This window comes from Aedes albopictus, chromosome 3 (assembly GCF_035046485.1).
Source record: "Aedes albopictus strain Foshan chromosome 3, AalbF5, whole genome shotgun sequence".
In the NCBI taxonomy this organism is placed as follows: Eukaryota; Metazoa; Arthropoda; class Insecta; order Diptera; family Culicidae; genus Aedes; species Aedes albopictus.
The window spans coordinates 157,249,373-157,273,269 of NC_085138.1; the positions used below are offsets into that span (position 1 = coordinate 157,249,373).

A 23,897-nucleotide genomic window follows, 5' to 3' on the forward strand; every position below is an offset into this window, starting at 1 on the left:
TAGGTGTGTTGTTATTAAAGAAGTTTGTTGAATTGTATATACCTCGAATGAATAAAGAGTGTAGCGGTTGCTGATTGAGGTATCAGTCGACAGCCGTCTAGTTTGATGGAAGATGTCTTACGTTCTTTTTTCATTGTACCGTCCCTACACAGTTATGGATCACACACAGTTACGGATCACTTTGATGTTTAAAGTCGAATATCTTGCTCAAAACATATATTTCGACACGAAATTCATTTTTGTAGCATGATCCTATTTGTTTTCTGAGATAAAAAGTCATTTACAAGAGTTCAATCTAAAAATAAAATGTACTTTAATGCAACAATAGTGTTGTCCTCTCACATCTGCCAGTAAACAGCCGAATTCCATAAGAAGCTACTCCTGCAGTGGTAAGCTCTAAAAGTGTCGAAATCCATCAATTTTGATATAAAAATCGCTCGTACACGTTGGATAAGATATGTATGTATCTATTAAAAGAAGTTTTGTTTTATTCTGGGATTCAAATACTAAAATAATGTGACTTTCAACAGTGATCCATAATGTGACCCAAAAACTGATCGTTTGACGCTATTATGGATCACTTTAAACAAGTATAGATTTTTGCTCCACTCAACGCTCTTGATACAATATTCTTACCTTAAAGTATCAAAAGTATGATTAAAAAACATGTAACCTTGAAAACCAGGTGTCTTGAAACACAGATTTGTAAAAAGAGCACTTAAAATGGAGAGCATCACTGAAACCTAGTGGCGCACCTCCATCGAAGTAAATGGATTCGGGACTTTTTAATGTTTTCTCTTTATTCCTGTTGTAAAATCGTGTACTCCATCAGTAAAATAATCAATGCACTGCGTAGTTTAGCCTTACAAACGCAAATTTATTATTAGAGTTGGGATTTTGTGTAATTTTGCACTGATCCATAATATGGCAAAAATTGATCCATAATGTGTGGATTTCTGTGGAGCTGATCCATAATAAGGCATTTTGTAAGAAGTGAAATACTCCTTTTTTACGCGGAAATGACTTGCGATTATACTTCAAATGGATCGGGAATGAAAAGTTCGAATCAAAACATAGCCAACGGTGCTTTCAAAGTCGTACTTTCTGTTTTCTTTTATTTTTAATTGAATTTTGAAGGTCAAAAATACCACTAAGTGATCCATGACTGTGTACCCACGGTATTAAGAAACAGACATCGACGGAGCTAGCCTCGCTATGGCCATGGTGAACTACCGCCAACAAGTTATCCTCTCTTTCACTCATTATAGATGCATTGGGTCTCCAGTTAGCCTAGTGGTTAAGGCTATGGATCGCCAATCCGGAGACGGCGGGTTCGATTCCCATTCCGGTCGGGAAAGTTTTTCCAACCCTCTGGGCATAGTGTATCATTGTCCTTGCCTCACAATATACAAATTCATGCATTGGCAGGCAAAGAAAGCCCTTCAATTAATAACTGCGGAAGTGCTCAAAGAACGTTAAGTTGAAGCGAGGCAGGCCAAGTCCCAGTGGGGACGTAGAGCCATAAAAAAGAAGAAGAAGAAGCATTGAATCTATACGGATCAGAATACAACGGTAGTGTAAAAGTTGTGCTGAAATAAAGTCAGAAAAAATATCAGATGGTGAGGATGTTTTTTTTTGAACTGCACCAACTGACATTCAATGTTTTCATGAAGTCATGTTTTTTGTATTATGAACATTTAAATGGCGACACATCTTGAACGTTAACGTGTTAAAAAACTAGAAAATTAGTGGAAAAAATTTTGTTCAGCAAAATTATCTGGAATGTTCTTTACGAGATCTTAGTTATTGCACCTCAACTTGGAGATGTAAAAATTTGAAAATCCCTTTAAATAGCGGTAAAAATTACTCTTCCCATTATTCATCTTCTTCAACAAGCTTCCAGTAATGATCATATATTGAAGTACCACCCTAGCCGAATCAGGTGTATTCCACAACCGTGCCAATTTCAGCGCTCAGCGTCAGTCTTATCATACGCGTAGCTCAGTCCACAACGCTCTGACCATCGTCGCATCTCCCCTGCTAAGTACGATGAACAACGATTGTGAAATAACGCCGACCAAAACAGCGGTGGTTGATTGGAGGAACGCCGATTTCTTCCAAGATGTGGTTTCCAGTGACTTGCAGCTGCCGGTTGAAGATTTCACAATATTGGACGTGAGCGTCGCGAATGCAACGGAGAAAACCGCCGGCTACATGTCACTCATGCACCGAGTCACGCTTCAAGTTCAAGTGCACGAGCGAAAGGCAACCAGCAGTGCTACCGGTGAGAGTCAGCTGAAACGGCTGAGCTTCATCGTGAAGGAGAAATCGGAAAAGGCATTTGGCGGGGAGATGGTCGATATGATGAGAGCGTTTCCGAAGGAGATGGAGGTCTACGCGACAATGTTGCCGGCGTTTGAGAAGCTGTGGGAGGATGTCGGTGATAAGGTGAAGTTTGGACCACGGTGCGTGTTGAGAAGTGTAATTGGGTTTTTAAATTAAGAAAAATGTGTCGATTTTTTGATATTATATGAAAGAGCACCTTTTTCTGAACCACCATGATTTTTTTCAGATTTTTAGAACTTCATTTTGGTACCTAAAATAGCTTTCGAAGTAATTTTTCGAAATCACCTTTTGACAGCTGGCCAACTGCTTGACAGCTCCGCCCAGTACAAAATGCGACGAGGGGTGATTCGACAAATCGCTCCCATACAAACTTCAAATTGATTTTTGAATAGGTTCCCGGGCACCAAAATTCATGAAAATTTGGATTTCAGCTCAGTTTTGCATGCAGATTCTGAATATGGAATTATCTCAACACCGCTAAAGAAGCCAATTGGTTATGCCGCTTTTGAAATAATTGCATATAATGGTGCTATAGTAGCAGGATAGTTAATGGAACTACCAAACCGGACATGAATGTACGAACATTTTTCACCTAATTAGTTACGTTACTGCTTACGATTGGTGGATAATTTCAACAGAAAGCTTTGACAGAACTCTATATTTCTCCAAATTTTCAGAGTGTTCAAAGTCACGTCAACTCCATTCACTGTCATTGTGATGGAGGATTTGAAACCGACCGGTTACAGAATGAAGGAATGTAACGCTGGATTAAGTCAACAGGATTGCGAAACAGTTCTGCAGAAATTAGCAAAATTTCACGCTGCTTCAGTAGTGTACCATGAGCAGGTATGACTGCATTGTTTTGTGTTTCAGCTTGTGAACAGCATTTTCTAAAATCTTTTCTTTCTTGAAGAATGGTCCCTACCCTGACGACTTCAAAGATGGAATGTTCTCTGAAGGTCTGATAGCGGAGTTCGAACAGTACTATGCCCCTTTGTTCGATTCGTATCTACAGGCGTTGGGGGAGCTCCGGTATCCAGCGCAAATCATCGAAGCTCTCGTGAGTAACTATCTTGTGCGAACTGTTTTTAACAACTGATGTTCTGTACTGATTACAGAAGCCGATGAGAGGTAAAATTTACTCAAAAGCCAGTCATCTATTCAAATTGGATCCAGCAAAGTTCAACGTACTGAATCACGGAGACGTATGGATTAACAACATTCAATTCAATGATCATGATCTTCTCTTAGTGAGTAACAGAAGCGTACATAAGGAAACGTTCACTAAACTTTATCTATTTCAGCTCGATTACCAGATATCATTCTATGGATCACCCTCGTTTGACTTACTGTACTTCATAATCAACTCGGCTTCACTCGACGTGCGTACGGAGAAGTTCGACCACCTGATCGATCACTACCATCGGCATCTGGTGGAAGGGATGCAAAAGCTGAACGCAAAAACTTCAATCCCGTCGCTTCAAGAACTTCATGCGGACATCCAGGCCCATGGATTTCTGGTTTGCGTCACATCCATGGAAGGACTGGCAATGATGTTGGCCATGCCCGACCTAGAACTGGACATGGATCTGCTGGGATCGATGGAGCCTGCAGGGGTTGAGTTTCGGAGGAAACTTTTTACAAATGCCCGGTTTGTTAAGATGATCGAAAAACTGATGCCTTTTATGTGGGAGAAAGGGTTCCTGGTTGACGGAATGGAATAAAAGTTTTCCAGCTGTTTTAGAACGACGTCTATTTACACTATTTTTTAAGTAACCTAAGATACTGAACACGTGATCCTTCAGCACATCAGCGAGTATCATCAATAGTAATCATCAATAGTTTTCACAAATCCTAGACATGCAATGTATTACTACCCATCATAGTCTGGTGAAGTTTTGATCCCAGAGTTATTCTAAGGCCTCCAAAGTACTCCGAAGTTTTTGACATAAATCTAACATTCTCAATCAAATTGTATACACGATGAATGATCACAGAACAGAGTCTACGGTACTCAAAAAGCCTCAAAGCACCCCTAGAAAATTGGGTGATCTAGGTCATCCAAACTACTCTGAAATTCATTTTCTTAAGATCTAAAACATCTACCGTCGCTTGTGTTCACTCTGTTCAAGAAATTTAGTCACGTTGATGTCCATTAGACCTTACAATGCTATGAGCAACTTGATATTGTGGCAGTTGGGCATTCCGTGAAATACAAATGACCTCCAATACACTTTGAAGTTTGGGTTACGATATCTACATACTGTATCAAGCTTTAGTTGTGAAAAATTTTCGCCGAATGTAGTCTATACTGCTGATGGAACCTAAATGCACATCTATAACGCTTTTGGTGCATTCATGGAAGATTCCAGGCTTTCCAGACTTTTCTAGAATTAGGATCTTCAAGGTCTACAGGCTCTACTCTTGTTTTTCTTCACTCTATCGGCATAATTCTTTCACGATTGTGTCTGTTGCACCTCATTATATTACGAGTATCTCTGTGTTGCGATTTGGGTGTCCACTGGCATACAAATGGACCCAATGAATTTTGCTCGCAATATCTGAAAATCTCAGGACATTTTTATTGTAGCGAATGCTCGCGGAATATAATCTACGCTACTCTTAGAAAATCAGAGTGCAATTCTGATAACTTAGCAACATTCACTTGGTGATCTAGGTCATCCAAACTATTGTGGGATTCAGACCTTCAAACTCTACAAGCTCTAGTCTCGTATCTCTTTGGGCCTGTCCATAGACTACGTAGACTCGTAGGGGGGACGGGGGGTCTGACCAAAGTCTACGCTCCATGCAAATTTCGAAATTTTGTGTGAACAAAAGTCTACGGAGGGGGAGGGGGAATCTGAGATTGCCCAAAATATGTCTACGTAGTTTATGGACAGCGCCTTTACTTTATCGATGTAATTCTTCCACGATTACCTCTGTTGTATCTCATTATATGATGAGTATTTCTTTGTGTTACTTCTGCATCCACTGACATACAAATGATCTTTATGGTATTTGGAAGTGTTGGAAATTACCCAAGAATTCCTCAAGGCGTTCCTCGGAAATTCCTCCAGGAGTCCCTCAAAAATTCATCGTGATGTTCTCGGAGAATGCCTCTGCAAGTTCCTAGGGAATGCTTCAGGACTTCCCATGAAATTCTGCAGGAGATTCCCAGCAGTTTCTCGATATTTTTTTCAGAAGCTATGCTGGAATTCCTTCAGGAGTTCCTCACGAATTACTTTAAGAATCTTTCGAAAAATCATGCAAGAGTTCCTCGGGAATTCCTCCGAAAGTTCCTCAGGAATTTCTCCGAAAATTCCCCGAGAATTCCACGGGAGTCCCCCAAGAATTTCTCCAGGTGTTCTCTGAAAACTCCTCAAGGGTTTTTTTTTCCCATGAGTTCATCCAGAAATTTCTCCTGGGATTCCTGCAGGAAGTTTTCCAGGGATTCCTCCAGGAATTTTCCTAAGAATTTGTCCAGGGATTCCTCCAGCGATTTCTCTAGAAGTTCTTCCTGCGGTTCCTTAAGGGATTCCTTCAAGGATTCCTTCAGGAATATCCCCAGGGACTCCTGCATGGATTCCTCCATGGATTAATCCAGGAATTCCTCCAGAGCTCTTTCAGAAATTCTTCCAAGATTTCCTCCAGTAACTAATCCAGGGATTTCTTCAGGATTCAAGGGATTCTTCCAGAAATTTCTCCAGGGATTCCTCCAGAGTTTCCTCCAGAAATTCCCCCAGAAATTTCTCCGGAAATTCCTCCAGGGATTCCTCTAATAATATCTCCTCAAGAAATTTCTCCAAGAATTCATCCAGGAGTTCCTCCAAGACATCTACCTTGAATTCTTCCAAAAATCCCTCCAGGAATTCCAAAAACCTCCTACTGGACCTTCCCCAAGAATTCCACCACAGAACGCTTTTAGATTTCTGCCAATGATCCCTCTAGTAATTTCGCCAGAAATTTCTCCAGGGATTTTTCAAGAAATTCCTTCAAAAATTCATTAAAAATTCCTCAAAAAATTCATTACCTCCTAAATTCTTCAGGAAACCTCCAGAATTTCCTCAAAAAAATACTTTCGGAACAACTCCAGGGATTTCACCGAGAACTCATTCAAGGATTTCCACAGGAACTGTTCCGAGACTTCTTCCAAAAATTTCTCCAATATATCGCAAGGAAATACTCCAAGAATTCTTCCAAAACTTTCTCCGAAATTCCTCCAAGAATATCTCCAGATATTTCTCCAAGAATCCGTCCAGGAATTTTTCCAGAAACTCTTTCAAGAAGTCCAACAGGAACTCTAATAAGAATTCCTCCAAGACCTGCTCCAATATTGTTGTCAAAAATCCTCCAGGGCCAGGGATTCCTTTATAAATTTCTCTAGGAATACCTCCAGGGATTTAAAAAAAAAATACCTTCAGAAATTGCTCCAGAAATGCCTACAAGAATACCCCCAGAAATTCTTCCAAGAATTCCTTCAGGAAATCCTCCAAGAATTCGTTCAGGAATTTCTCCAAGACATTCACCAAGAACTCCTCCATCAATCCCTTCTAGAATTTCTTTCCATGAATTTCTTCAGGAATACCTCCAACAAATCTTTCAAGAATTCCTCCAAGAATCTCTCTAGGAGTTTCTCCAGGAATTGCTTGAAGATTTTTTCAGGAACTCCTCCAAGAATTCCTACAAGAATACTTCCAGCAATTTCTTCAAGAATTTCTTGAAGAAATATCTGGAGAATATCCTGGAGGAATTCCTGGAGTACTCTTCCTGCAAGAATTCATGCAGTATTTTGTGAAAGAATTTTTAAAGAATTTCCCAGGGAAATTCTTAGAGGAATTCCTGAAGGATTTCCTTGAACTGCGAAGAAATTTTGAAGTTTTTTTTTTCAATTTTTATTTTCTGGAGGAATCTCTGGAGAATTTCATGAAGTATTTCCTGTAAGAATTCATGGAGAAATTCATGCGAGTAATTCCTGTAGGAATTCCTGCAGTGTTTTCTGGAGGAATCCCTAGAATATTTCTTAAAGGATTTCCTGGGATGTTTCACGGAACAATTTCTAGACGATTTCCTGTAGAAATTCCCGAAGAAATTCGTAGAGTAATTCCTGAAGGAACTCTTGGAGTCCTGACGAACCCACCCGCTTGCGAGTCAGCCGCGTAGTCGCCGCCTAAGAATAGGACTACTAACCCCAATTCAAGGTATCAAGCGACCCCCCCATTCCGAGGAATGAGTGATCGATCGTTAACGGAGTACCTGGGCACCCTCCACAGTATTTCGTCCCTTACCGCGGTAATGCAGCGCTCTGGCGTGGTGGCCCTCCTTTCCCGTATTGCTGTGAGATCCAAAATGTGCTTCGATAAATCAAATAAAAAATCAAGTGGTAGTAGTGGTGAGGCTAACCCTCTCGTGAGAATTGGGTTGGCGAGGTCTTCGTTAAGGAGAAGTGAGGAGTCAGGAGTAGAAAGCTGTGCACACAGTGCCAGGGTGGGAGCTCCGATTCATCCCCTGCCGGGGAGAATCTGCAATGGAAGAGGCTGAGCAGCAGCTTGGCAAGATCATTGACTTTGTGTCCACAAAGTCCAACATTAGTAAGGCCCTGAAGACGGCCCTGTTGCGACTTCGTAAGTTGATGGATGTTGCCAAGCAGGATCACGTGAGACTCGTGACGACTGCAGCAGCGGCGGAACCGAGGAAAGTGAAGGTTACGAAGTCTACCCAGACGGAGGCCTTCGCATTTGCAGGAATTCCAAAAGGTGTGACAGCTGCGACTACTCCGTCGTGATAAGCGCTCGCAGAAGCGGGTGAGGCAGCCGTCAGGTGAGGAACTGTCTGGTGGTGCCCGTAAGGACAGAAGGATACTAACCCCGAAGGTAGGCAGTGATGAAGGCATCCCGGAAAGCTGGGAAGGGTGCGCCTGAAAAGGCTGGCCCGTCCCGGATGGAGGGGAACAGAGGGTTGCGATCGTTGAACCACAGAGTAGGGTGAACCAAGGGGAGGATCCCCCTCCTCCCCCCTTGGGCGAAAGTAGAGCGGAAGAGGAAGAAGAATAAAAACTTCTAGAGATTTGGGACGCCAAAAAAAGAAGGCGTAAGAGGGCAGGTCAAGCGCGATAAAGGCGAAGCGCGAGAAAGGCGAAGTGCTCGTAATCAAGACCGAACAGTCTAAGTAGTCGGATTCTTGAAGGCGATGCGAAGCGGCGCCTAGCTCGTGGATCTGGGAGCCGCCGTTCGCAGTATCCGTCGTACTCGTACGGGCGAGAGCTCCAGGATCTCAAGCGCAATTGGGAGCGCAAGGGCGCTGCTTACAAAAGTTTGGCGGAAGAAGTCCTTGGCGAAGGGGTCGAGGTGAGGGCTTTCACACATGAGGCGACTCTGAAGGTCAAAAACGCAGACGGGGTCACAGAAATAGAAAAGCTTGTCACGGCATTGCGGCAGCAGTGCGAAGTGCAGGTGGCCGCTGCAGCCATAATGCTACGGAAGGGACCGGTAAGGGCACAGGTTGCTTTGGCTCAGCTACCTTTGGCGGACGTAAAAAGGTCCGTTAAAGTAGGGATGATCAATGTAGGCTGGTGCGTATGTTATTGGACATTCCACGAGCCACCGGAGGTTTGGTTCAGTTGTCTGGAACCAGGACACAAGTCATGGGATTGTAAAGGTCCCGACAGGAGAAAACTGTGTAGCAGATGTGACGTCGAAGGCCATAAGGCACAAGGCTGCAAAAGCCCACCCAATGAACAAATCACAGTGCAGCTAACGCAGCTGAATCTGGATCATTGTGACGTAGCTCTGCAACTGCTTTGTGCGGCAGTTTCTGAGTGGGGGTTGGATATCGCCATCATAGCGGACCCATACCGAGTACCCGCCGGCAACGGCAATTGAGTCCAGAAAAGAGGCAGCGATATGGGCGACGGGTAAATACCCTGTCCAGAAGTTGGTGTCTACTACCTATGAGGGCTTCGTGGTCGCCAAAGTAAACGAGGCCTTCTTCTGTAGCTGATATGTGCCTCCGCGGTGGCCGATCGAGCAGTTCACGCAAATGCTGAACCGCATAACGACCGTGCTAACAGAGCGAAGGCCGGTGGTAATAGCGGGTGACTTTAATGCCTGGGCCGTGGAATGGAGAAGCCGTTTCACGAACCAGCGAGGTTAGATCCTGCTAGAAACACTGGCCATCTTAGATGTCGACTTGGCTAATGTCGGTACCGTAAACTGGGGTGTAGTTGATCAGTGGGGTGAACTTCATCACTCAATTACCCACGGATATCGACGTTTAAGAAAGTTATCATTCCATTTTAATGTTACGTCATTGGATTGCGAATGGTTAAAATATAATTGTTGCTTCCTTGATAGCCGACATTTGCAGGTAATTTAGTGATCAGGTTCACCCCACTGATCAACTACACCCCAGTTTACGGTACCAATAGCACCTATAGTCGAAACGGAGCGGAGTCAATTATTGACGTGACCTTTTGTAGTCCTGGCTTAACAAGTAGTTCGAACTGGAGAGTAGACGATAGCTACACTCACAGCGACCACCTGACGGTTCGCTACAGTATCGACTACAACAACAGCAGGCAGCGGGTAGAAGAAATGGCGGCTGGCCAAGGCCAAGCCCTTGCAGGTGGAAAACATCATACTTCGACGAACAGTGTATTTAGGGAGGCGCTCCGCCGTGAGCGAAACTTACTTGGTTCAGACGGCGACGCGCTGGTAGCGGTGCTTTCGCGTTCGTGAGATGCGACCATGTCTAGGCGAGTCTAATCTAGAAATGGGAGACCGCCGGCTTACTGGTGGACTCAAGCGTTTGCGGACCTGCGTCGCGCCTGCCTACGAGCTAGGCGGCGGATACAGCGAGAACGAATGATCAGAGGAAAAGCGAAACGAGCGGCGGGTGGTGTTTGCCGCTGCAAAAGCCGCGCTGAAGACCAAGATAAAGGCGAGCAAAAAAGCCTTCTTTGAGGGTCTCTGTCAGAGTGCCAATGCGAATTCGTGGGGTGATGCCTACAGGACCATGATAGCCAAGACGAGAGTTGTAATGGCTCTTACAGAGCAATCTCCAGAGATGTTGAAAAGGATCATCGAGGGGCTTTTTTCGCGTCATGATACTAGTCCTTGGCCTCCTTTCGTACGACAGCCGGGGGCTGGGGCTGCCCGATGTGGAACTTGCGGGGATAGCAAAATCCCTAAGCGTAGGTAAGGTCCTAGGTCCGGACGGAATTCCAAACTTGGCCTTATAAGTAGCTATTGCAGAGGCTCCCGAGATGTTCAGATCAGCTATGCAGAAATGCCTGGCCGAGGGAGTTTTCGCAGAGGTTTGGAAGTGGCAGGGTGCCAATTGGCTATCACCCACATCGTCTTAGAGCTTCAGAGGAGGTGAAGCGTGGGCTCAGAGAATGGCCAGTTCAAAGACTATACAAAAGGTTGTAATTATCGGGTAAGTCGGTCGGGAGCAGTACTGAGACTCCCCGACTCAATAGCCTCAGGGTCGGCACGCTCACGTCCCGTAACTCGCGGGCAGGGAACTCTCGCAATTTGAAACAGATAATCACCACAGCACTTCACGGACAACTACACTTTATTACGGGTTTTACTCTCCTGTATTTCTGTCACTTTCTTTCTTACTCCCTTTATCTCCCACTTTCTTAATCTAACCTGACCTTTCACGTTGGGGGCCCCTCTTCTGCAGCACTCCACCACTCCTGGTCGTCACCTTCTACCTCTGCGTCCTGGGTATTTCGCGCGATGGCGGCGCGCAGGTCTCCGTACAGCTTCCTGGTGCTGGCGTACGCGATGGCGGCGCACGGTACTTCACACCGCTATCAGCGATGGCGACGTCCTACGGGTTGGGGTGGCTTGGGGTTGTACCGCACGGGCTCCTGAACCTCCTACGTGTTCCGTCCTGCCAATATGGTAACGGATCGGCCTTCGGCGGGTTCTGTGCCGGAATTTGCCCAGATGGTTACGGAGAAACAGTAGGGAAATCGGTCGAGCACTTTTTCACCAAAAACGGCGGGGTTCTGTTACACGGGGAGGGCATTACAAATGGGCTAACATACAGGAAGTGGTGGTAGAATTACCTGTAGTCCACTGCGCACTCTCTCTGTCCACTTCCACAAACTTCTTGAACTTCAACTTCTTTCCACTTTTCAAGCTTTTCTTTCCACTTTTCAAACTTTTCCTATCAATTCTTTCGTTTCAACTTTTAGCCTTCAATCTATCTTGGTCGACGAACTGTGGGCAAGTGATTGATCTCTGAGTCGCCGACCGCCTCGAGGTCCATGACCTCGTTCTCGGCCATTGCCCTCTCCAGCCATCCCATTTCTCAATGGCCCCGTTACGCCACCCCTCATGGCCGCCCAATTGGTGGTAATCAGTCCCTCTAGTGGTGGGTTTTCCAACTACGATGTGTAGCGTGCTGATGGTTGCTTTTAGGGTGGTGAAGCCTGGCCTTGTCCTGCCTAGCCTATCGGGAGCTTTTTAGCTGGGTGACACCTACACTAACCACGAGTATTACCTGCCATAAACAATTCAACATATCACGTAACACAAATCACGAAATTCTCGGTAATACTCACGACACAAAATAACCAACACTTACAAGGTGCTCCAAAGGTTCGTAGGTCGTACCAGTGATCTTTGGTCGAAATCGACCCTCATAGTGATTACATAAGTGGCCACGGGGAGAACATCCTGGTAGCGTTGCTGTCGTGGCGTCGGTCTACTGACAATTCCTTCTGGTGCTAGCTGATAGGGCCTGCGCCTTCAGCAGGTCGAATCGCTGTACACGCAGTATCAGTTCTTGATGCATGAAGAACAGTTTAGCGCGGACTTGGTTGTTGATCCCGCCCACCTTCCGAGGACAAAGGGTGTGGTAAAGGACCACCGGGAGGCTGGTAAAAAAGACACTACACCGTCGTAAAACATCAGCATGCTGCCTTGGTGGACTTCCCATAGTGAGTCATCGGTGTTCGTTACTGCATGGCTACGCAGCTAACCTTGAGGGTGTACACTAGCTGCTCTCTGAAGCAATGCCTTCTTGGTGGTCCCAGAGAGACTTAGGGTTTGGTGACAATGCACAGTGGTCCACGAACCATATTTACGAGGAAAGATGCATTCAACGCCTTCAAATGAGTTTTTAGGCAAATATGGCCTTCTACAAAGTTGTCCCTAATAATAAGGCCCTCTTTTCAATATACATGGAAATTAGGGTGGTCCATATTTTCAAAGAAATTGGTAACCAAACTTTTTTATTTGCAAGAATAACTGTATACATTCTTCGGAAAAGTTGTAGATCTATTAATTTTGAGCAAGTTTGCCGAAGACACTATTTATGTAGCTTTAAAATTGACAGATCTAGAGGTATTTTTCTGAATAAGCTTAAGGTGGTTCAAGAAAAACCGGTTTTCTGGCGTTAACTTTTTCAGTTTCGATTTTTCATCAAAGTCGCCCAAGAAACACTTGTAGAGCGCATTCGGAGACGCGTCGTTTCGGGCGCTGAGATGATCGTTATCTCTTTTGGTTCAAAAGTTATAGGTATTTTTTCTAAAAAAAATCATAGTTTTTTAAAAAGGTGTTTTGACGGGTTGGGGCAAACATAAAAAATAACTTTTGCCCGCATTCAAAAGAAGAAATGTTGTTATAAAACATATCAAAAAATTAGAGGGGTGTTATTTGAGTTACTTTTGAGGGGTGTTATTTGAGTTAATAGTTAGAGGGGTGTTGAGTTACTCAAGTGAAAATACTTGAAAAGTGTTTATTTTTTCTAGAAAATCATCAATATCTTTTGAACGGAATGACGTAGCAACATTTTCAGCGCACGAACATGTGCGTTTTTGGAAGCTGTAAAAGTGTTTCTTATGAGACTTTGACGAAAAATTTGAAACAAAAAAGATAAAGCAATAAAACGATTTGTTCTAGCGTCACGCTATGAAAACTATGGGAAAATGCTCCAAATTTGGTCAAAACAGTTTAAACCCTTTATCCTTTTTGTTTCAAATTTATCATCAAAGTTGTCTAAGAACCAGTTTTAGAGCTTTAAAAAACGCACATTTTCGTTTGCTGAGAATGTTGCTACGTCATTCCGTTCAAAAGATATTGATGATTTTCTAGGAAAAATAGGCACTTTTCAAGTATTTTTCACATGAGTTACAAAAACACCCCTCCAATTTTTTGATATGTTTTATAACAACATTTCTTCTTTTGAATGCGGGCAAAAGATATTTTGCCACCTTAAAAAAAACTATGATTTAAAAAAAAATGCCTATAACTTTTGAACCAAAAGAGATAACGATCATCTCAGCGCAGAAAACGACGCGTCTTCAAATGCTCTACAAGTGTTTCTTGGACGACTTTGATGAAAAATCTAAACTGAAAAAGTTAACGCCAGAAAACCGGGTTTTCTTAAAACCACCCTAAGCTTATTCAGAAAAATACCTCTAGATCGATCCATTTTAAAGCTACATAAATAGTGTCTTCGGCAAACTTGCTCAGAATTAACAGATCTACAACTTTCCCGAAGAATGTATACAGTTATTCTTCCAAATAAAAAAAAGTTTGGTAACCAATTTCTTTGAAAATATGGACCACCCTAATTTTCATGTATATTGAAAAGCGGGCCTTATTTTTAGGGACAACTTTGTAGAGACCATATTTGTCCAAAAAAAAACCATTTGTAGGCGCTGCATGCATCTTTCCTCGTAATTCTGGTTCGTGGACCATCGTGCAATGGGAATGTGTTGAGTGATTCGGGGTTGTAGTCCTGTCTTTCACTCTGCCCGTAGGGGATGATCCATAAACCTCAAACCGACTAAACCTGGACCGTTCGGGTGTCTGTTGAATGTTAAGCAGATTATCCCCCATCGTTTAGACAAGCAAAACACGTTGGTTTGGAAACAAGCAACACCATTTAAGGGCAGGCTGAGTTCCAGCAGTACCGCAAATCTACGAAAACGGTGACGTAGAATCAGATAAACTTAGACTATTATTAAAACCAAAGTCACATAAAACACTAATTAAATATTCATCCCCAACGACAATGCGAATCATTCATGCTTAGTATTTTGTTAGCAGCGAGTTTGAATACGTGTATTGCACCCCATTTCGCCCACTAACTACGGTGACGCCGCACTGGCCCCGTGGGATAGTGGCTGGGGGTTGGGCGTAGGCAGGCATCCTAGTGAAATGGATTGTCAATATGCAGAACAATTTGGTGCCACGACACAACAATTCACGGAACGATTTATATGAATGATATGTGGGGAGGGCGGGGGCTGACCGAACACGCGTGCACTTCGGCGGCGTCCGGATGCGATAAACATCGTTCAACTACAATCGATGAACAAATGACCATTAGGAGCAATGTGACAGAGTCCTTCTGGGGGAACACGGTGCAGGACTGCCAAACGGTGATTAATTAAAACTGTGTCTTTGATTCGTTTTTTGAATTGAATAAGCAGACTAGTTCTTCGAAGTTAATATCTACTTGAGGTATTTACAATGAGAGTTCAAAAGTATCTCAATCCAGTTTATTCCACATTGCACATTTTACTACGGTAGAAAGAAATTGTAGAACAAATTTCGCCATTGTATTTTGCACAACTCTCCCCCGAAATCTGCCCAGTTGAAAGGGCATCCAGGCACCCCTTTCATTCATGTACGTTTCGACAGAGTGGGAATAGTATCCTGGCCATGAACTACAGTGAAGTTCTTTATGCAATATCATATGATTGATTGATTCTCCCTCAGTACGTAATGATTGTCAGTGGAATTCAGTTGTAGTCAAATACGCAGCATGTCCGAAAGCGTGTACTCAGAAATCACCTCCTGGCGAAATGCCAACTATTTCGAAAATGTGGTCGCCACGGATTACAAGATCAAAACCTCCGAGTTCAACATCGCCAAAATTCACATTTCAACGGCCATTCCCAAACACAGTGGAGCTGTATCGCTGGTGCACCGAGTGTTGCTGCAGGTTCACTTCCATGGTCGAAGTTCACCGAAACACGTGAGTTATATCGTGAAGGAGCGAGCTGACTCCGACGAGGATCATGAATTAGCTGGGAACTCGTGCACGTTTGCCAAAGAAATTGAGCTCTATACTCAAATCCTACCGGGGTTCGAAAAACTGTGGGCGAATGAAAACGTGAAGTTTGGACCGAGGTGAGAAATGATCAAAAGTGGATTTCGAAATCAGTTGTAGATAGCAATTTACTTCCAGAGTTCTCAAAGTGACAATAACACCGTTCAGGTTGATCGTTATGGAGGATCTCAAAGCGTCAGGATTTCGAACCAAAAAGAGTCTGAGGGGATTCAAGACATCCGATTGCGAAAAAGTGTTGGAAAAGTTGGCCAAGTTTCACGCTGCTTCAGTTCAATATATCGAAAGAGTAAGTTAATGATCAAAATTTTAAAACTCCTATACTTAGCGTCATTTCAAATTTTAGAAAGGGTCGTTTTCGGATCAATTCAAAACTGGCACTTTGAACGACAAAACGATGAAGGCTTACGAAGTTTACTACACGCCGTTGTTCGATTCATTCTACCAGATGTTGGATGATCTGAAATACCACCCAAAAATACTGGAAAAATTGGTAAGAAATTAATAGATTAAGGCCACCCATGGGCTGTATTATGCGATCTTACGCAAAATAGAGCCCCACTGCTAAGCAGGGCTAAGGCTAATGTTGTCTCCTGTAGTTGAAAAAGCCGGTACCCTGCTTTCCAACTTCCCTAAACAGTAAAAGGTACATCGGGACAATTTGAAACGGCAAGATGTAACACAAAATAAAAAAAACTCAATATAATTGTAAAAGGGTATTACCACCGATAGATTGTTTGGGTCAAAAATGATGTGTTATGATACTCGATCAAGATTAGTTAACGGTTAGATAAAGGTTGCTATTTCAACTTGCCCCTGTTTACTTAAACAATATACCAACCTATTACGAACATTGTAACGAACGGGTTACAACTTGATCTTAGAAAGCCAAAAAAAACATGAATTATAATCCAAATCGTAATATATCTTCAACTTTTGCATAATTTGAAATTCCCATGATAGCTCTAAGAGTAACCGTACGTGCTCCTCAAACGTTTCGCTTACGATGACTATGTCATCTAAATAAACGAAAACGTTTGGTTCCAGTTCCCCGAAACCCAGTACTCGGTCCATTAACCTAGACAGCGTAGCTGGACTGTTAATGAGGCCGAATGGGAGTCGGGTGAACCGGAACAACCCTTTACCCTGGACGCAGAACGAGGTATATCTTCTAGAACTCCTCTCTAGAGGGATTTGTAGGAACGCTTCCGACAAATCTATGGTGGAAAGATATTTGGCCTTTGGGAGCTGGCTCAATATGCGTCCAGGGTGTGGTAAAGGGTAGGAGTCACGCACGGTTCTCTCATTAATCTTCCGAGCGTCCAAACACAACCTAACTTTACCACTTGGCTTTATTATAGGTACAACGTTTAGGGCCCAATCCGAATTGGTTCGTTCGATTATGCCCAGACTCAACATACGTTCAAGTTCCTCGGAAACAAGGCCTTGAACTTTTGGCGACATTACATAAGGAAATTGCCGGACTGCTGGCTTATCTTTCCATTTCTCCTTTAACTCAATGGAGTGGGAGATTAACGGAGTTACGCTAAGCTGGCCGGTAATGGCAACTTTGAAGGATTGTTTAATCTCGTTAATTTTACATTGTTCTACGGAGGTCAGGGTTGATTCAGGGCTGGGTTTTGTAGCTGTTAATTCTTCTGCAAAAGCAGTGTACTGGATTGTCGGAAAAATATCAAATTTTTCCCAAAAATCCATTCCACACAAACAATCAACTGCAAGCTGTGGTACTACAAGAGTTTTAACTACTTTCGTTTGATTGTTCAGTGTGAAGGGAGCGTATATCTGTCCCTTGACTTCTAGAGTATCGCCACCTGCAGTTTTTAAAGTTACTGGGCGGTCTAGAGGAAGGAGACGAGCCTTTGTTTTACCAAAGATATAGTCACTTATCATGGTGGACTGACTTCCACTATCAAGCAATGCTAGAGTGTGGATACCATAAAACTTGATATGGGCGTAGGGTCGATTGTCGTCATTGTCTTTTAGAGTTATTTGGTTCACTTCTTGATGGGGAGCATACATGTGTTCTGAAACCATCTCCCATTCAACAGAAGGATCCATCAGCTCGCTAGAAGATTCTAATCGCGCGAGGGATTGGACGAACCACGACTTTGGTTCGTCTGAATCCCGTTTTTTCGACAGTATGGACAGTTCAGTGTCTCAAAGCCTTTGAAAGCACAGATCAAACAAAACACTCGTTTTGGTTCGGAGCATTCTTCGTGTTGATGATTTTGCTTTCCGCAGTTGTAGCATGAACTCATTCCTGGTGGACGATGCTCATCTACCAATTTCTCTAACACTGATGGTAGCTTTGCAGTTTTATGGGGGTTATTTCTCTGTGTGGTTCCAGATTGGGTAGGTTGGGATGAAGTTGAAGAACTGGCTTGATTGATTTTGGGGGGGACGCGAAGGGCATTACTTCCCAAGTTTGATGGGGGTTGATTAATATGGCCGGAGTTTTGGGATTGACGACCGAAATTACCAGGGTTTCCTGGTCGATGGTCAGGTCGCATTGGCGCCTTCTTAACCTCCTGCTTCCGCTCGGCGTCGACTGCTACAGCGTTAACCGATTTCTCTGTTCCGAACATTTTGTTGTAGAGGGAGAAATTGTTCGCATCAACTCTCCTTCCCGCAGCAATGAGGGATGGGAGATCATAAATAGGTAAAAAGGTCAATTGTTTTCGATAATCTGTCCGCATATTTTGATTTACGATCTTCATTTTTTCATCCTCCGGGATTTGACAACTCATAGAGCGAAATAATTTTTCCAGATCATAGTAGTATGATTGGAATGATTCATTCCGCTGCTGCTTGCGCAGGTATACTTTCATCTTGACCATATTGTCAAGATCTGGATGCACAAAAGCACAGCGCAGTTCCATGACCAAATGGTCCCAACTGAAAAGACGACCAGTCGTGCGCATTGAGTGATACCAGTTTAATGCTGGCCCACTAAATAGATGCAAAGCAGAATCGAACAATTCCGCATCTGACACACGTTCAGAGAGAGCTAGGCTTTTCACCTTAAATAAAAACTCGTTTAAATTTAATCCCTGGTCGTCTCCTGAATATTTGTCGATCGCCCATTTCGACACCGGCAGGGTTCGGTGCTGGGGATGTCCCAGATTCCCAGGATTCCCCGGAACCGGAAAATTTGGAGCTGGATTCCAGCCACTGTGTTGAGAAGTCCAAAACCCTGTCGAAGGTGGAACACCCGGGGGCTGAGGTGGAGCCGAGTTGTTCCACTTGGGAAGGGAACTCCTCCATCCTGGAAAAGGCTCTGAGGAGCCTGGAATATTGAAGAGAGTCGGCTGAATAGAAACGGAGGGAATGGGATTAGTCCACGAGGAACGTGTAACATTAGTGGCATCAGCGTATGGTGTCCACCCTAAACCTGAATTGTAGGTCGAATGCCCCCCGAAACTGTAACGTGAATTTAATTCTCCGCCATCTTTCCATGAATTACCTTGGATCGATGTCGAGGGACCAAGAGCAGCCGGATTGGCGGAAGTAAATACTACCGGCGGCCTTGGAACAAGATCTTCGACTTCATCAGTTTGGACCTGTTGATTCCAGGTTTCCTTGTGATGAATAAATTTCTGCAACTGACTCGATAGATTTGCCACTTCCACCGTTAGACTCTCTTCCGCTTGTTCGGCCCGCAGACGTCGTTCTAACTCTTTTAGCAACACTAATCGCGGAACCTGATCTACAAATTGCACTATTAAAATTTAATACAGGGCTAACCATGATGAAATTGAGACCCACTATTCAATTGTAAAAAAAAAACTAATTTACTTAAACAGAAATTAAATGTTTTGCTAAATGTTAAGAGGGTTATGTATACCCCAAGTAATCGTCTTTTAATTTCTGTCTGAAGATAGCCTACTAACAAAAGTCGCGCCAAGATCACTCCTATTAAAAAAAGCTAGGGTAGCTGTTAATATTTCCAACCGCCAATACAAAAACCAATGCAAACGCTTACCATTTACGACTGCTGAATCGACATATCGGCTGTGAAAATTTGGCATCTACAAACCTGGCGTTAACACCGGATGGAGCTACCGTATGAGTGGGGGAGAGAGTTTCCAAAATTAAGGTAGTGGGAGAGTCACGATTATAAAAGCGATGGACCACCTGAGGATCGCCCTCTGTTCCGATAAGGAAATACACCAGTAAGTCCGGCTCCGCGATTTTAACTCGAGTTGTGTGATTGAAGAATCTTCGAAGCTACATCGGGCGTGCAAATAGTGCTAACATTTGGAATATTGCAAGTTCCTTAGTAAGTGGAGGTGAAAGTTGTGATGAGTGGTGTCCTTTTGGATTATAGTGCGGCAGTTCTGATCGGATACCTCTGGGAACGCTAGAGATCAGACTGCGTGACACGTGCCCGATTAAAGTTAACCTTTCCCTCCGGTAAAACCCACTCTAGTGCACTATAGACCCCAAATCTGGTGTGAATCGAGTTATTAAGACTATCCGTCAACATATAGTCTCGCGAGTCGTGAAAGTTTCAAGACTGGCCGTCAATATCCAGTCTCGGGTACAGTGTACCGGTTAAGTGAGAAGCCCAGTGAACGTAGTCTGAGCCAACGTTCAAGGAAGACGCTACTTGGACGCCCTGAGGCCAGGAACGCCACGAGCGTCGTGGCAACCCCATTGAAGCACGTGCTCCGAGCGTGCTCGACGAACCACGACCCTAGACGATCGTCATCTAACACCCTTACACCGAGATCGGCGTATCTCGCTCGGCGATCCCACTACCCAGCCGTATCATCCAAAGAGCGACCGGCTAGTCGCTGACCCAGGTATGTGAGTGACCCCTAACCGCTCTGCAACATTGTGAGCTCTCCCCCGATCGTACGATCGACAGTCCGGGTGGAGCCTTCGACCTCGACGGCGCCCAACCGACCGACGGCCGCACCTCCTCAAAGCTAGCCAACGAATCTAACGCATGTGTACTAGAACGAATCTTAATATGAACTCTAAAACCCACCCCAATGAATTAGTTAATACAATTTGTGCACCTAATGACAGTGATTTTATTTATTAGCGCCAAACGAGAGCACCTCAACTTCTGTAAGACTTTCTACGATCGGGTAAGTGTCCATTTATATGTTCTTCCCTTTGGTTCGCCCTGAGATCTAACTGAGCTAGTCATTGTTAAGGCGGAAAACCGCGAATACGAAATTAGGATTTTCAAAGAGATAATACGATCGAATGTTTCAATTGGCGCGCAGCGTAAAATTATTGTATAAAAAAAATTTTTGCGAAATTTTTTTTTTAACGGTGAGGGAAGAACGATAAATAGACACTTTATCGCGAGAAGTCTACATGGACTCTAGCATGATTGCTCGTCGTTAGGGGCATTTTTGTGAATGTTGGCAATGTACAGCTGAATCACCCGAATAGAGATTTTAATAGGTACTACTCAGAACAATAGTTGGTTTGACGATTGATTGCTCGGCCTCAAACAATAGCTTTGACCTTTCAAGGACATCCATACGATTGAATTTACATTTGAATAATGGAATCGTACAACTCCTTTCCAGCTTCTCTCAATCGAGAGGTAACGTTTGACAAATGGTATTACGAAATACGGGTAGACCTTCTCACGGATGATGAACTCGCGTTTGAATTAGCGGTTAGGGATATAGCAGTCGATAAAGATCGCTCGCAAAGACGGAGATGCTTGAGAGCTAGGTTGAAAGTAGAGAGACACGAGGGTAGCAGTGTAAGGACCTTGAAATCTGACCCGAAGGAAGACATTGAACAGTGCAGGGCAAAGCTTGCTGAACTGGAAGCAATGCTTCGCGAAGATGCGACCACCGTTTGTAAAGATCGGCTACTCCACTTAGGCGCGAGAATTAAATTGGTGTTGTGCCATGCACCCCAAGACCTAAAGGATGAATTAATCAAAATGTTCGTTAGAGTGACGGACCATCTATATTTTTTTTATTACAAGTCAGTAAGATTCGAACATGACGTAGAAGGAGAGGGGGCAGAGTCGATTGGAGATGATATGGAAGACATTCCCACTTTAGAAGATATTCTGAGGGAGACGGAATGTGAAGTGGAGCTGGTAAAGGTTCCGCGATTAGTGTTGCTAAAAGAGTTAGAACGACGTCTGCGGGCCGAACAAGCGGAAGAGAGTCTAACGGTGGAAGTGGCAAATCTATCGAGTCAGTTGCAGAAATTTATTCATCACAAGGAAACCTGGAATCAACAGGTCCAAACTGATGAAGTCGAAGATCTTGTTCCAAGGCCGCCGGTAGTATTTACTTCCGCCAATCCGGCTGCTCTTGGTCCCTCGACATCGATCCAAGGTAATTCATGGAAAGATGGCGGAGAATTAAATTCACGTTACAGTTTCGGGGGGCATTCGACCTACAATTCAGGTTTAGGGTGGACACCATACGCTGATGCCACTAATGTTACACGTTCCTCGTGGACTAATCCCATTCCCTCCGTTTCTATTCAGCCGACTCTCTTCAATATTCCAGGCTCCTCAGAGCCTTTTCCAGGATGGAGGAGTTCCCTTCCCAAGTGGAACAACTCGGCTCCACCTCAGCCCCCGGGTGTTCCACCTTCGACAGGGTTTTGGACTTCTCAACACAGTGGCTGGAATCCAGCTCCAAATTTTCCGGTTCCGGGGAATCCTGGGAATCTGGGACATCCCCAGCACCGAACCCTGCCGGTGTCGAAATGGGCGATCGACAAATATTCAGGAGACGACCAGGGATTAAATTTAAACGAGTTTTTATTTAAGGTGAAAAGCCTAGCTCTCTCTGAACGTGTGTCAGATGCGGAATTGTTCGATTCTGCTTTGCATCTATTTAGTGGGCCAGCATTAAACTGGTATCACTCAATGCGCACGACTGGTCGTCTTTTCAGTTGGGACCATTTGGTCATGGAACTGCGCTGTGCTTTTGTGCATCCAGATCTTGACAATATGGTCAAGATGAAAGTATACCTGCGCAAGCAGCAGCGGAATGAATCATTCCAATCATACTACTATGATCTGGAAAAATTATTTCGCTCTATGAGTTGTCAAATCCCGGAGGATGAAAAAATGAAGATCGTAAATCAAAATATGCGGACAGATTATCGAAAACAATTGACCTTTTTACCTATTTATGATCTCCCATCCCTCATTGCTGCGGGAAGGAGAGTTGATGCGAACAATTTCTCCCTCTACAACAAAATGTTCGGAACAGAGAAATCGGTTAACGCTGTAGCAGTCGACGCCGAGCGGAAGCAGGAGGTTAAGAAGGCGCCAATGCGACCTGACCATCGACCAGGAAACCCTGGTAATTTCGGTCGTCAATCCCAAAACTCCGGCCATATTAATCAACCCCCATCAAACTTGGGAAGTAATGCCCTTCGCGTCCCCCCCAAAATCAATCAAGCCAGTTCTTCAACTTCATCCCAACCTACCCAATCTGGAACCACACAGAGAAATAACCCCCATAAAACTGCAAAGCTACCATCAGTGTTAGAGAAATTGGTAGATGAGCATCGTCCACCAGGAATGAGTTCATGCTACAACTGCGGAAAGCAAAATCATCAACACGAAGAATGCTCCGAACCAAAACGAGTGTTTTGTTTGATCTGTGCTTTCAAAGGCTTTGAGACACTGAACTGTCCATACTGTCGAAAAAACGGGATTCAGACGAACCAAAGTCGTGGTTCGTCCAATCCCTCGCGCGATTAGAATCTTCTAGCGAGCTGATGGATCCTTCTGTTGAATGGGAGATGGTTTCAGAACACATGTATGCTCCCCATCAAGAAGTGAACCAAATAACTCTAAAAGACAATGACGACAATCGACCCTACGCCCATATCAAGTTTTATGGTATCCACACTCTAGCATTGCTTGATAGTGGAAGTCAGTCCACCATGATAAGTGACTATATCTTTGGTAAAACAAAGGCTCGTCTCCTTCCTCTAGACCGCCCAGTAACTTTAAAAACTGCAGGTGGCGATACTCTAGAAGTCAAGGGACAGATATACGCTCCCTTCACACTGAACAATCAAACGAAAGTAGTTAAAACTCTTGTAGTACCACAGCTTGCAGTTGATTGTTTGTGTGGAATGGATTTTTGGGAAAAATTTGATATTTTTCCGACAATCCAGTACACTGCTTTTGCAGAAGAATTAACAGCTACAAAACCCAGCCCTGAATCAACCCTGACCTCCGTAGAACAATGTAAAATTAACGAGATTAAACAATCCTTCAAAGTTGCCATTACCGGCCAGCTTAGCGTAACTCCGTTAATCTCCCACTCCATTGAGTTAAAGGAGAAATGGAAAGATAAGCCAGCAGTCCGGCAATTTCCTTATGTAATGTCGCCAAAAGTTCAAGGCCTTGTTTCCGAGGAACTTGAACGTATGTTGAGTCTGGGCATAATCGAACGAACCAATTCGGATTGGGCCCT

General features: G+C 43.9%; 2 protein-coding genes across 2 annotated transcripts in view; both read left to right on the plus strand.

Annotated features, from left to right (window-relative positions):
- Positions 1-1,997: 1,997 nt before the first annotated feature.
- On the plus strand, positions 1,998-4,095 carry LOC109412339 (uncharacterized). Its single transcript, XM_029872106.2, has 5 exons — positions 1,998-2,465; positions 3,024-3,192; positions 3,260-3,406; positions 3,465-3,596; positions 3,651-4,095. The coding sequence occupies exons 1-5, from the start codon at positions 2,050-2,052 to the stop codon at positions 4,068-4,070; spliced, it is 1,284 nt and encodes a 427-aa protein (XP_029727966.1). The 5' UTR covers positions 1,998-2,049; the 3' UTR covers positions 4,071-4,095.
- Positions 4,096-14,294: 10,199 nt separating this feature from the next.
- Positions 14,295-23,897, plus strand: part of LOC115266099 (uncharacterized) — a 28,845-nt gene continuing 19,242 nt past the window's right edge. The window contains exons 1-3 of the mRNA XM_062842330.1: positions 14,295-15,503; positions 15,562-15,730; positions 15,788-15,934. Of these exons, the coding sequence (XP_062698314.1) occupies positions 15,136-15,503; positions 15,562-15,730; positions 15,788-15,934 (684 nt within the window). The 5' untranslated portion in view covers positions 14,295-15,135. The remainder of the gene's footprint in view (positions 15,504-15,561; positions 15,731-15,787; positions 15,935-23,897) is intronic.